Genomic DNA, 12,120 nt, shown 5'->3' with positions numbered 1-12,120 from the left:
TGAATGTCTAGGAGGATGACGACGATGAAAATACGGGGGGATGAAGGAGGGATGAGGAGGCGGATGGGATCGATGACTTTGGCAAAGATACCACTGTAATGCGCTCAAAGGACGGTCTGGGTTTTGCTTACTTTCGCAAGTTTACTAAACATAATATGAAGTTAATGGCACTTCAGCGGCTTGCCGGCCGCAGAGTTATTAACCACTTCGGACTACCACCAATTGGCTCACTCGTCTAGTCACAGGGACCTCTGATGCACCGTCTGCCTAGCAAGGCTGAACGTCCGTTGTACACAATCTGACGCTGTCGACTCAGCGGAGTTCTTGCTTCACACAATGACGATCTCTCATTTGCGGCGGGGGTGCACTACTATGAGATCTCCCAAAACCATCCCTTGGTTGAATCTCAAAGCACAAGATCCGCAATGCTTCCACACGCGCTCAATTTCCATCCGGTAGAACAGGAGATAGAGTTGTGATGTGTAAGTAACCAGTATCTCTGGGGCCCTACTTTTGTCTGTGCTGCATGTCTTACATCGTGTTGCATTCTGCTCTGGTGAAGTACACATCACGAAGCTAGATTGACGACATATGGTTGTACATTCCCTGCGCAACAATGCCACCTATTTCGCCGCATGTATCAGTACCCGTCCGCAATCCCATCGGCTTTCTCCCGAGCCCTACGTTCCCCGTCCGCCGCCCACCACCACCGATGCGACTCGTCATGGCCCTCCGCACCATCGTCTTCACAACAATCCCAGGGCTTGGGGCTGAGGATGTAATGGACATTCTTGACTTCCTCGTCCCTCCAGATGACGTCGTGCACGCCCCGCCACCGCAGCGTCTTCAGCGCGTTATACACATACGGCAACCCGACCCACCGGCCCCGGAACAGCTCCGCAAGCAGGTCCTGGTCGGGAAACACCCACTCCGCAGGCGCGTTCTCGACGCGCGCCGCTATCGCGCCGAATTGCGCCACGGAGGGGACCACGACGAGGAGGCCGCTGTTGAGCAGGCCGAGCGGGCGCGGGGCGCGGTCCGCGCCGTCGGTCTGCGCCGCGGCGGGGTCCGCGTGGTGCGCCGTGAACGGGCAGCTGGCCGGGACCCAGGTCGGCGGGTAGTGGGGCTTTTTGAGCGGGTTGCAGGTGCACGCGTGGCCGGCGGCGAAGACCTTTGTGCCGGCGGTGCTGCTGGCGGCAGCGGGGTTCAGGGGCGGGTGCGTCATCAGCTCGTCCATGTTCCTGCGCACGAGCATGTCGCAGTCGAGGAGGACGACGCGAGCGTACGCGGTGAGGGAGAAGACGGTTAGTTTGGTCCAGGTGTCTTCGAAGCGCGGCTCGCGCGTGTAGGCTCTCGTGCCCGCGGGGCGGAGGCGCGGGACCCGGTGGAGGGGGATGCCACGGGCGGCGATGGCGGCGCGGCCCTCCTCGGGGAAGGAGTCTGTGTGCAGGGCGATGAAGGGGTAGACTGTGTTTGAGGAGACGAGGGAATGGTGCAAGGTGAGGAGCCCCGGGAGGTAGCTCATGCTTGTGATGAGACTGGCCCAGACTAAGATGGAGTCAGAGTGGCGAGGCTCACGGCTTGGATTGAGAATCGTACCTCTGTCTGATTGGACAACTCTTTCGACTTGTAACATTTTCTCGGTCATGTTTCCGCGCTGGTTTCGAGTAATTTCTGACAGCAAAGACGAAGGCACATATGAGCATCGTATGTCGTATATGTATTCAAGCCGTTCGTCCCTTGCTTCGGGAGCCTCACATTGGGCGGAGAAGCACAGATGGACCTTCGGCCGTTCGTTACGTTAGCTATGCGTCGTGGAACGAACACAGAGCCACTCTCGGCAGCGTAAAGCCGATGAATCGTCTGCGGTCCTGACTCCATCTGTAGCTAGTAGTTCTGCATCGCTGAGACACACTTGAAGTTCCTACTTCCTGTTTCGATGGCACTCGCATAGCCAAGCCCGCGTCTTTCCGCTCATCCGAATTACACGACATTAGAGCGTCAGATGGCTCGATGATATGAAAGCACTCAATCGTTAAGTGGAGGCTTCTAAATTCCCCTCATGGATGCAACACTGCATCGGGAAGCCATTAGTGTCAAGTTGCAGACGATGACCCACTGTGGTCTTTGCCGGTTGAGGTTTGGGGTTAGGGGAATTCTTTGATGCCATTATCTCCAGGCGAACGACATTAGTGAAACACTTCAGGCCTCGTAAACTCGTTATCCGGATAGACGTTCTCGCACATGGACATCGTGCCATCCTCATGAACAACCAAGTTGCCCTTTCCAATATCGACGGTACCTTCTTCGCCGTCTTCTTCGCACTCGTTTTGCGGCAAATAGTAGTAAGAATCCAGCTTCCGAATCCCCGGATACCAGTACCGCGACCAAGGCCTCATCTTGCGTTGACTTCCCACCGCGAAGTCTTCAAGCAACGCCGCAAAGTCGCGGTAGGGTATCATCTCGGCAAACCAAGCAGTCCACAGAACGACCCCCCACTCGAGCTTGCGGAAAGCGTCGACGCTGCCGTATACCTCTTCGACGACCCGGCGGAGCATGCCTTTCTCTTCCTCCGGCAGAGGGTCGTAAACCTCGAAGAAGGCTGCCTTGGCCTCGGCGACAAACTTCGGCTCAACCAACAAAACATACCCATCGTGGCTTGTGTCCTGACTTATCCTTACTGAGCGGCGAACCATGGGCCATTCGATGGCAGGATGAAGCCAGTGGTGGTCGGGCAGGAGCTCAAGCTGGATAGGGACAGGCCAGTAGGAGCTATCAGCGAGCCCAACATCGGCGATCGGGCACAAAAGCCGGATCAGCTGTGTCTCGTTCCACCAAATCGGACCCATGCCGTTCGTGGCGCGCAGGAAGGCTTTATACTGCTCCGGCAAAGGGGCCGTGAGCTCAAGCTTTTGTTCTAGGTCCGCGATTTCCGGATGAGACGGGACGGGACGCCGCAGCAGCGTCTCTGGCCTTGTGATCTTGTCCTCGTCCCTCTCCATCGCGCCCGCGTCGGCGGCGATTCTCTCCTCCGAATTGTGCTCGGGCCAGTACGGCGCGTTTGCCCTCGTGTTTTCGTCGATTGCCCGCACAAGCTCTGCAACGGTGGCGCCCGCGTATGGTCGGATCGGGCCGGTCTCGAGTCTTTTGGTGAGCATGTCGCAGCCTGTCTGGGTCACTCTGCGGATATAGTCGACATCGAGGTCGAGTTCTTTGACGAGGGTGTTGGTGGTGGCGTTGTGCTCGAACCAGCCCCTCTGCCATAGCCGTCTCATGCAGCCGAGCATGGGCAACTGGTCCTGTGCATAATGGTTCTCGGCAATGGCCTTGCCCCACGAGTTGATATAGTTGAGATTGTACTGGTGCGCATCTTCTGGATTTTTGATTTCCTTGCTCGAGGTATTTCTCCCTGCATCATTGTCATCATCCAGGAAAAACTCATCAACCACTTCATCTTCATCCTGTTTCTCCTCGTTGTCTTCTGGAATTTGCTCCCCTCCATCATTCTCTTGTCTGGTGTCTCCATGCCTTTGTCGATTTTGCGGAAAAGTGAGCCGCACGGCAAGATCAAGAGTCAGGGCGCGCCCCGTGGACTTGACAACCTGGTTCATCGACCACGGCGCCAACATCCGCTCCCAGAGCAGCCAAAACTGTCTCAAGCGATGCGGAATTGGCCCATGGGGGTTCGCCCTATTCATACCCTTACTGCCCATTTCAGAAACAAGTTGAAGCGTCTCGTCGTCCTCGCGCCAGGTATGGCCGAACCTGTTGCAGACGCATAGACGCGCATACCGCTCCAGGGCATCCAGAGTGGTTTCTTCCCCATTTGGAATCATATCTGAGTCGCCAGTTTCCAGCGATTCGGGTCCCGGGGACGCCCACGCCGGCCAGGAGCCGGTTTTCTCCCAAGCGAATGCGAACACAGCTCGTGTGAATGGGTCCGGTCTTGTCGGGGGGACACTGACCGCGTACTTTTCTGTATCCCCCTTGGCGAGATAGCACGACTTGTCGTAGTCTTCGGAACGCTTTTCGGGGCCAAGTTCGTAGAGGTCGAACGGCGGGATCCCATGCGAATGGAGGATCTCCAGCAGACGTGTGCCTTCGGCGACCAAGCCCAGTACCGCCAGACTCACGGCTGTCTCGCGAACGCGCTCCACAACGAGGCACAGAAACCGCTCTTGTGCGATCTCAGTTGGGTCGACGAGGTGCCGTGTGAAGTAGTTGATCTTCTCCTCATCGTCAATATCAGTCCTCTCAGACATTTTGAGCCGCGTCAAGACACTAGCAAATGACAAAGGCGAATAACGAAAACTGAGGGAACGCAAGGTGGAAGAACAACCTATCTACCTAATTCCCCCTCAATTCAGATTGACTCTGCCATGCAAGAATGACGTCAGCGGTTTTTTGGTGGACGATTTCCTGAAAAAAGATCCAGTGAATGCTGACCGACGTTCAGCTCGGGCAGCTGTGCGTTTGCGCAGCAGCCATTTGATTGGCGCGCGCTTTCTTGAAGTTACAGCAAGGCCCGAGTTGAGAGAGACGAACTGCCGAAGCCTTCACTGCAAAGCCAATAGATATGTAAAATTTCGACTGGGTGTCATGACTCAACAGGGCCTTGAGGAATTGATATTCTTGTCCACTGAAACATTATCTTGTTGAAAGAGCTGCCTGCGTTGACGTCTCACAGGAATACATGGTCTCGACCAGCTCCCCCGCAAAGGACGGGAAAGCGGTCAAGTAACGGCTGCCTGGAGCCTTGCAACAGAATAAGAGAAAAAAAGCAACGGCCTTGAGAGAAGCGAAGGTGGGAGCCGATCTTGGCGCCTTTTTAGGAAATGAGCACCACCAAATACAGCTTAGCTACCATCAGCAGCCCCAGTTGCCAAGGGCCCCCGTAAGGCTGATTTTGGAAAGGTTGGCAACATTGACGCCATCTCGGCCACTTTGGACTCCCGCGCGATGTTGTTTCAGGGACTTCACGCTTGCAAAAGCCGCGGTTTATCGCATGGCCGAGCGGGCCTTGTCTGACATGCATTGCCAGCCTGCTCCATGTTGCTATCATTGGCCACCGGGGCAAAGAGCTTGTTCGCTCTAGTGGAGTTGAAGGATTCAAGACTCTAAATTGTGGCGCAGGGGAGCTGGTTTCCCAATCCCTAATTCGGCGCTGGCATAGCGATCCTCTGCTTTGTGGCTGCCTAGCGCCCGCCAACTCACGGATGCTTCGCTCTCTTATTTGGGTGTCTCGTCCCTTTTCGAGTGAAACCTTTGATCTTTCTGTGTTCCTGGATTGGTACATCAGAGGCATCTGATCTTTTCATATTGCCGGTGCAGTGGTCGTAAATTGCCAATGATCATCGGACGGAGACACACTTGAGTCATCGAGGACACCTCAATAGTGAACGATGGATTCATCGCACGGGAGTTCCCCGGCCCCCAACTACAGCCAACCACACGATAGCGATGGCGCATACGTCGAGAATGGTCTGCATCCCGTCGACCAGACCGACAAGATCGTCAACACTTCCCACTACGTCTCATACGACCAATACAAGCCGGTGCCTTTATCAGCGGACCAAGGCTATGTAGCTCCGATCGACGCATGTCGGCCCACGAAGAAGAGGATATGCGGTATCAGCAGTGGTGTTTTCATCTTGCTGTGTCTGCTGGCCTTCTTCATTGCGATTCTGGTCGTGGTCGCCGGTGTGTTCGGCAGCATGCTCGCGAAACAATCCGCCGAGATTCTCGATCTGAAGAGCACATCACCAACAAAGTTTGTTTCACAGCTTACCCATAATACAGCAAGAGAAGATGCACTAACATAACGGTACCCAGAACAAGCGACCCCGACGCGAACGGTTCATCAACCGCTACCGCCGCAGCGGCAACAACGACATGGGTCACGGTTACCGATTGGGATTTCATCGGTTGTTATGAGGACGGCGACGAGCGCGTGTTTTCCGGAAACATCAGCGTCATCCAAAACCAAACAAATAAGCTGTGCGCGTTGGCCTGCGATGGCTTTGACTACTTTGGGACTCAGTACGGAGACCAGTGTTACTGCTCGAAGACGCCACCTAAGACAGTTGCTCCGGCATGGAATTGCGATATGCATTGCGCCGGCGCACCAAACTCGGAAATCTGCGGCGGGTACTATTTTCTCAGCGCCTGGAAGAAGAAGAGTTCATGAGACCCCCAAAGCGCATCAGGATGGGCACTTTGAACATGGAGGAAGGCCAGGGGCCATGATCTGTGCCTGATGCGCTTCGTCAGCATGGCCTGGAGTTCAGGATGTTTCTTTGTCATTTGGATTACCCATTGGATGAATCAGAATTATCAGAGAAATACAAATATCTCCAAGAGATATAGTTGCTGTGTCACAAGACGCCGTCGGCGATGTTCATAGCGGAGGGAATTGAGCAATGGGGGCGAGAGGTGGGCCGAGGATCTTGATCACAAACAACGGCATCACTTCCAACATCCAGCAATGGATACAAACAACCATGGCCGGTTGGCCCAATGGCAAGGCGTCTGACTACGATTCATCGTGAAATCAGGAGATTCTGGGTTCGACCCCCAGGCTGGTCATATTTTTGATCCTGTTGGCTATTTTTGGTGCGGGAAGAGTTTGTTGCGTGCGGGTCCGACCAAAATGGGTCCCGGGGCCAGAGCATTAGTCCTTAGTCGGTCCTCCGGCCCGGGATAGCTGGCTTTTTACATGTTGCCGAATTGCTTTTCTGCGAAAAGGCGCAAGTTCTCGTTGGAGGCGCTGGGATCTTGGCGCAGGCTTTTCTGACAGGGTTACCCAGATATCTGGTCCGTGGTTTCATCAGCATAGCAGGCGTATTCCGACGAGAGCAATCTTATTGCACTTACATCCCTCTGGTTCGTAGTGATATGATGCCCCTCGGTCATTCGTAACACGATTGATTTATAAACTTCCCAGGTTTCATAAAGCCTCCTTCATGACTTTAATCTCACGGCAATGATCGCCTCAAGCATTGATTACACGCCGAAAAACATGAGATGAACACTTTCAAGAGATCCGGCATCATCGGCTCCGAGGAGCCACATATTCGGCGTGATGCAACCCGAAAAAATTTCACCGAAAAGGTACGTACCGAACGACTCCAGGACAACTCCAGGCAGCCGGATTTCACTTCAGCTCAGTCGCCAACAACTCACCCAGGCGAGGAGCCATGTCCTCCACTCCTCCGCCGCCCCCCTCGGCGTCGATCTGTGCGGACCTCACTCTTATTATCACAACATCACCGACGCCATCTGCCCCTTCGACAGAACTTCTCGATACCGTCTTTCAGTCTGTTCGCCAACACTGCGAGGACCTCCTGTCTTGTCGCATCATCGTTGTGTTCGATACATACGACCGCATTGGCCCAGTATCCAGACTGAAGAAGGGCGTGGTGACGGAAGAGGGCGCAAAGCAGTATGATGCCTACAAGAAGAATGTCAAGACCCTCGTTCTTGGAGCCTACGGACACTCGTCGGATGAAGAGCTGGCGCAGGAGCAAGGGGAGGCGGAGTACGGATTCGACGGGAGAGCAGCTCTGAACCTCACACCATTCACAGTCAAGAGCACAAAAGATGACAAGGTCGCATTTGTCGAACCCGCAGAGAGACTCGGCTTCGGCCTTGCTGTGCGAACAGCCCTCAGGATCACCACTACGCCGTACGTCTGGGTTCACCAACATGACTGGACGCTGGTGGCAGACATCCCGGTCGCGCCGATGTTGGACGTCATGAAGGCTACTGACGAGGACGAGGAGGCGCCGGTGAAGTACATCTGCCTCGCCTCAGTGCGAATGCTGGAGTACGCCAACTCAGCCCATGCCCATGACTACCCCGCTCTGAGAGCGTTGACGAAGAAGCTCAAGCGGGACTTCACCCACCCGTCACATCAAAATTGCACCGTGCCGCTGACACCAATGTTCTTTTGGCATGATAAGCCACATATCGCATCCACCAAGCATTATCTCTCCCGGGTATTTCCAACGAGACTGGCGATTCCGAAGGGCGCGTTCATCGAAGATGTTATCGGGCAGCGTGCAAGAACACAGATGAAAGAGCAGAGCATGTGGGCCAAATGGGCTTGCTGGCTGTATTACCCCGGTGAAGGGAAGCAACTGTGTTTGAAACATTTAGATGGAAGGAGATGGAGAGGTGTGGAGGCCGAGAAGGTTCAGGGAGCGAGGTGGAGAGAAATTAGAGGTGTGAAAGAAGACAAACAAGAATGATTGTCAACAATGGTTTTCCATGATACCCAGTGAGCTCACGGATCGGGTTATCCCGGCTGGATTCTGGCCTGATGGGTCCCTCCAGCCTCATTAGCGTCCTAATGAATGAAGGTTGTCTCCCACGTCTCTGTCGAGGAGTTGCGGTCCTGCAACAGTTTGGCAAGTGCTATCGTCCAATCGGGCTACGAAGCTCAGAAGGAAGCTGGCATCGGCATCTTAGCTTTCTTCAATCTATCAATCGAGGTATACTTGGGACAATCGCGGGAAATCGGGCAATCCTGCCCTCAGATTTGAGGTCCAACTAGGCCGTGTGGAAGACTCCGCGGTCAGTGGCGGGCTTCCGCTTGATCTAGCCATTATTTTGACTACAAAAGCCCCCTCAAGAGCGGGCGTGCCAAGACATTTAGGCGGCCAGAATGTGTTGAAACAACCACCCAGCTGGGCACCTGTCTAGCCGGGCGCGATGAAAGCCCATTTGTCGGTTCAGAGATCACGAGTTTCCTTAACGAGACTCTAAAGTGGCGGCAACTTACCTATGCACGCACAGAGAAGCGGGTGAGCCAGTATCCTAAGGTAGTGCAATCCTACTTAATCATGGTGGCAACCTTGACAGTTACAACGCTTATGTCAGGTTCTACGATTTCTGACTACGAGCCCTGGATAGGCCTGGATAGGTCATAATCCATCAAGACCTTCTTAATCGGGCATGGCCTCGCGTCGCTGCGGCTGAGATACTGACAAAAGTACCCAATCCTTCAGCCATCTCACAGAGTTGTATGCCAATCAAGGCTGACTTGCAGTGCTTCAAGTCTTGGATTATCCAATGAAGACTCGCCCTGAAATCTCGGGCAATATAGAACCATACTTCTGGTGCATCGTAAGTCTTGAAGAGGAAGCTCGCGGTGTCGCCTCAGACGGCCAAGCAACGGCTAAGTCTCTGCTTGGTGCCAATATCCAGCAATGGGCAGCAGTTAATTTGACCGTAGGGGAACAAGGGGCCCGTCAGAAACAAACATAAATAATAGCCCGCTCTTGTTGCCATTTCTCCAGATAATCACAACATAACCGGCCACACAAATCACCTCCAAAAAGCAATCGAAATCACCTCGAAGACGGCATCATGAAGTTTTCCATCCTCACGCTCGTGGCAGCTCTCGCCTTCGCCACCGCTGCTCCCGGCGAACTCGTTGCTAGACAGTGCTCTTGCCACAAGGTCGGCAACGAATGGATCTGCAGCGGACGGCTATGCCCAAAGGACTTCGTCCCCGAACCGGCCATGGTCAAGAGAGATGGCGAACTCGTAGCTCGGCAGTGTTCCTGCAAGAAGGTTGGCAATGAATGGATTTGCAGTGGACGACTTTGCCCATGAGGCATCATACAATGTGAGTTTGGCCGCCCTGAAAAAGCGAAGAAATTTGCCGGTCTATTCCTCTAGTACTATGGCTAACCCTTACATTAGAAGACTCTATCAACAGGGCTGCCATGACAGATGGGAACAATAGCAAGCTTTCAATTAGGGTTGGAACTTAAGATTATGCCTCAATTAAATGGCAGCAATTGATTCTAAACTTTTTGAAGCATTTAGCGTGAGATATGGTGCATCTTTAACGATTGAAGTCTATAGTCATATGATAGTATAAGGCAGGCAGCCCTTCTTAAATTAGGCATGATAAAATGGAGCAGCATCAACGCGTGCTCTCATGAGGGCGTTAGGTGAAGTCATTTCGCGGGCTACAAATCTGCGGAGCAAGACCTATCTTTGAAATTGTTTCAAGTTTAATCATTTTTCTTATAACGCTAAATACTCGTAAATGAAAGAACCTTTGATGCAAAATCGCTCCCCTTCAGTGGTGCTGGAGGTAACATCGCACAAAGAAGGCTATGTGGCCAAGCTTGCTGCGAGGCTGTGTGCAAACTCCCACAACAGACTTCCAATCTGTTGCTTGGGGTTTAAGCAAATCAGCGGGGCGATACTTACGGAACAGTATAATGTCTGCCGTATTGCCTGTGTACCAAGATACGTATGTTATCAATCACGATGATACTAGTAACGATAATCATACTGACGATAACGACGACTACGACGACGACGATAACAACGCCAGTAGTAATAGCGACGGTAGTAGTAACAACGGCGACGATAGTAGAGCGGTGTAAGGCGTTATACAACCACGGGAAAAGTAGTCGCTCTAGCACAGGAAAAACAGGCGGTCTCCTCCATCTAGAATTGTGGATTACAGGCGGACTGGTGACCTCGTACAGGACTCCGAGAATCACAAGGGCCGCTTAGGAAAGCCAGATAAGCATCTGAAACCCAATGATACAATGATGCTTTTTACCTGAACATGAGCAGTCATCTCGTTCAATAGTTGAACGAGGAATTGTTTTGTCTCAGATAAGACTCGCCTCAATGACACCATCGCACCAACACATGAACCCTGCATCGGCGGAAAACTGTCCACGCTGCGCGGGTTCATCCGACCGGCCAAAGCGGACGTCACAACCACCGGTCACCGACGCCAGACCCCCACGGTTCTGCCACGGCAAGGATGCCGGAATCCACAATCTGGACCTGCAGTGGTGGAACTGGGTTATGTGAGGTGAAAGCGATTGCCGAATCGGCACTTGGGCGGACTCGCGTGGCGGGGCGCCCCAAGTCTATGACGGCTTTCTCGTTTCACCGCACCGGTGTTTTGGCGGTCGGTCCAGCTAGTCGGCGCGGACAATTGGCAACTTTAAGTTGTCCGAAGATTTGCAGTTGTCCGGAGCTTGGCCACGGAGATACGACACCGTCAGCGTCATGAAAATGAGATGACTGTGGTAATAAATCTTTACAAAAGTGATGAGAATCTCACTGTTGATAAAGGCGCAGGAGACGACTGCTTAGGTTCGCACTAGTATTGACCGACAAATAACGCACATAAAGCTTCAACATGGCATCGGACACAAATTCTTCCAAAAGAACCCTGGCCATTTTCGGCGCAACCGGCCGCACGGGCAGCGAATCCCTGAAGGCCCTCCTCGCGAACCCCTCCAACCCGTTCGACCTCAAAGTCTATGTGCGCTCCAAGGATAAGCTGGTTTCCATGTTTCCTTCCTTCAAGACGGAGCACGGCGTAAAAATAGTCGAAGGCCAAGTCACCGACGTCTCTCGCGTGAAGGGATTTCTAGACGGCGCCGACACGATCATTTGCGCTCTCGGCGAGAATGAAAACAGGCCTGGCATCCGCGTGCTCACCGATGCGTCGCGCACTATCGTCACCGCACTCAAGCAGCTGAAGGACGGGTCTGGTTCATCAGCATGGAAGAAGCCGCGCGTGTTGCTGCTATCGTCAGCGACGTGGAACGAGCGCTTCGAGGCGCAACAGCCGGCGTTGATCAGCTGGCTCGTCAAGAACGCGTTCTACTACCCCTACCAGGATCTTCTCAACGCGCACAGGACGTTCAAAGAGGCAGAGAAGGAAGACGCACTGTCATTGTTGTTGGTACAACCGCCAGCCATCATCGAAGAGGACGGAAGTGGGCATCAGATCGGCGTCGAGTCGATCGGCATGGCAGTCTCGTATGCCGACCTTGGCGCGGGCTTTGCGGAGCTGGCCACCGAAGACCGGTACCGAGAACTCAAGGCAATTGGGGTATGGTCGGAAATGTCAAAAGAGGGATTTCGCAGGTACGGTCCAGAGGTCTTGTCACGTATGGTGGTAGGATTACTTGCGAGCTTTTTGCCTGGATTCTTATTCATCAAAGCGCTGTTCAACAAGGTGTTTGGCTAGGGAAATATGCGGACAAGCGAGTTTAAATCAGCCTGTCACTGGCTTTCGTTTCCATTTTCGATGCTATTGTTATGTACATATGCTCTAGTATATAAGAC

At 53.4% G+C, this 12,120-nt stretch overlaps 5 protein-coding genes across 5 annotated transcripts; 3 read left to right on the top strand and 2 right to left on the bottom strand.

Annotated features, from left to right (window-relative positions):
* Window positions 1-640: 640 nt before the first annotated feature.
* MIMI_R707 (Uncharacterized protein) lies at window positions 641-1,648 on the bottom strand (the record flags this gene model as incomplete). The annotated part of the gene is made up of 2 exons (XM_032025253.2): window positions 641-1,548; window positions 1,600-1,648. The coding sequence occupies 2 exons, from the start codon at window positions 1,646-1,648 to the stop codon at window positions 641-643; spliced, it is 957 nt and encodes a 318-aa protein (XP_031878080.2).
* Window positions 1,649-2,189: 541 nt separating this feature from the next.
* CGGC5_v014952 (uncharacterized protein) lies at window positions 2,190-4,262 on the bottom strand (the record flags this gene model as incomplete). Its single annotated transcript, XM_032025251.1, has 1 exon — window positions 2,190-4,262. One exon carries the CDS (start codon window positions 4,260-4,262, stop codon window positions 2,190-2,192), a length of 2,073 nt encoding a protein of 690 aa, XP_031878137.1.
* A 1,140-nt stretch (window positions 4,263-5,402) lies between these two features.
* On the top strand, window positions 5,403-6,187 carry CGGC5_v014951 (WSC domain-containing protein; the record flags this gene model as incomplete). The annotated part of the gene is made up of 2 exons (XM_032025250.1): window positions 5,403-5,770; window positions 5,833-6,187. The coding sequence occupies 2 exons, from the start codon at window positions 5,403-5,405 to the stop codon at window positions 6,185-6,187; spliced, it is 723 nt and encodes a 240-aa protein (XP_031878138.1).
* Window positions 6,188-7,196: 1,009 nt separating this feature from the next.
* CGGC5_v014950 (uncharacterized protein) lies at window positions 7,197-8,249 on the top strand (the record flags this gene model as incomplete). The annotated part of the gene is made up of 1 exon (XM_032025249.1): window positions 7,197-8,249. The coding sequence occupies one exon, from the start codon at window positions 7,197-7,199 to the stop codon at window positions 8,247-8,249; it is 1,053 nt and encodes a 350-aa protein (XP_031878136.1).
* Window positions 8,250-11,182: 2,933 nt separating this feature from the next.
* Window positions 11,183-12,022, top strand: avfA (Averufin oxidase A; the record flags this gene model as incomplete). The annotated part of the gene is made up of 1 exon (XM_032025247.1): window positions 11,183-12,022. One exon carries the CDS (start codon window positions 11,183-11,185, stop codon window positions 12,020-12,022), a length of 840 nt encoding a protein of 279 aa, XP_031878135.1.
* Window positions 12,023-12,120: the final 98 nt, after the last annotated feature.

Source organism: Colletotrichum fructicola (assembly GCF_000319635.2).
Source record: "Colletotrichum fructicola Nara gc5 chromosome Unknown KSG_Nara_v1_contig09, whole genome shotgun sequence".
Lineage (NCBI taxonomy): Eukaryota > Fungi > Ascomycota > Sordariomycetes > Glomerellales > Glomerellaceae > Colletotrichum > Colletotrichum fructicola.
The sequence above is the reverse complement of the archived record's forward strand: the minus strand, read 5'-3'. Positions and strand labels throughout refer to the sequence as shown.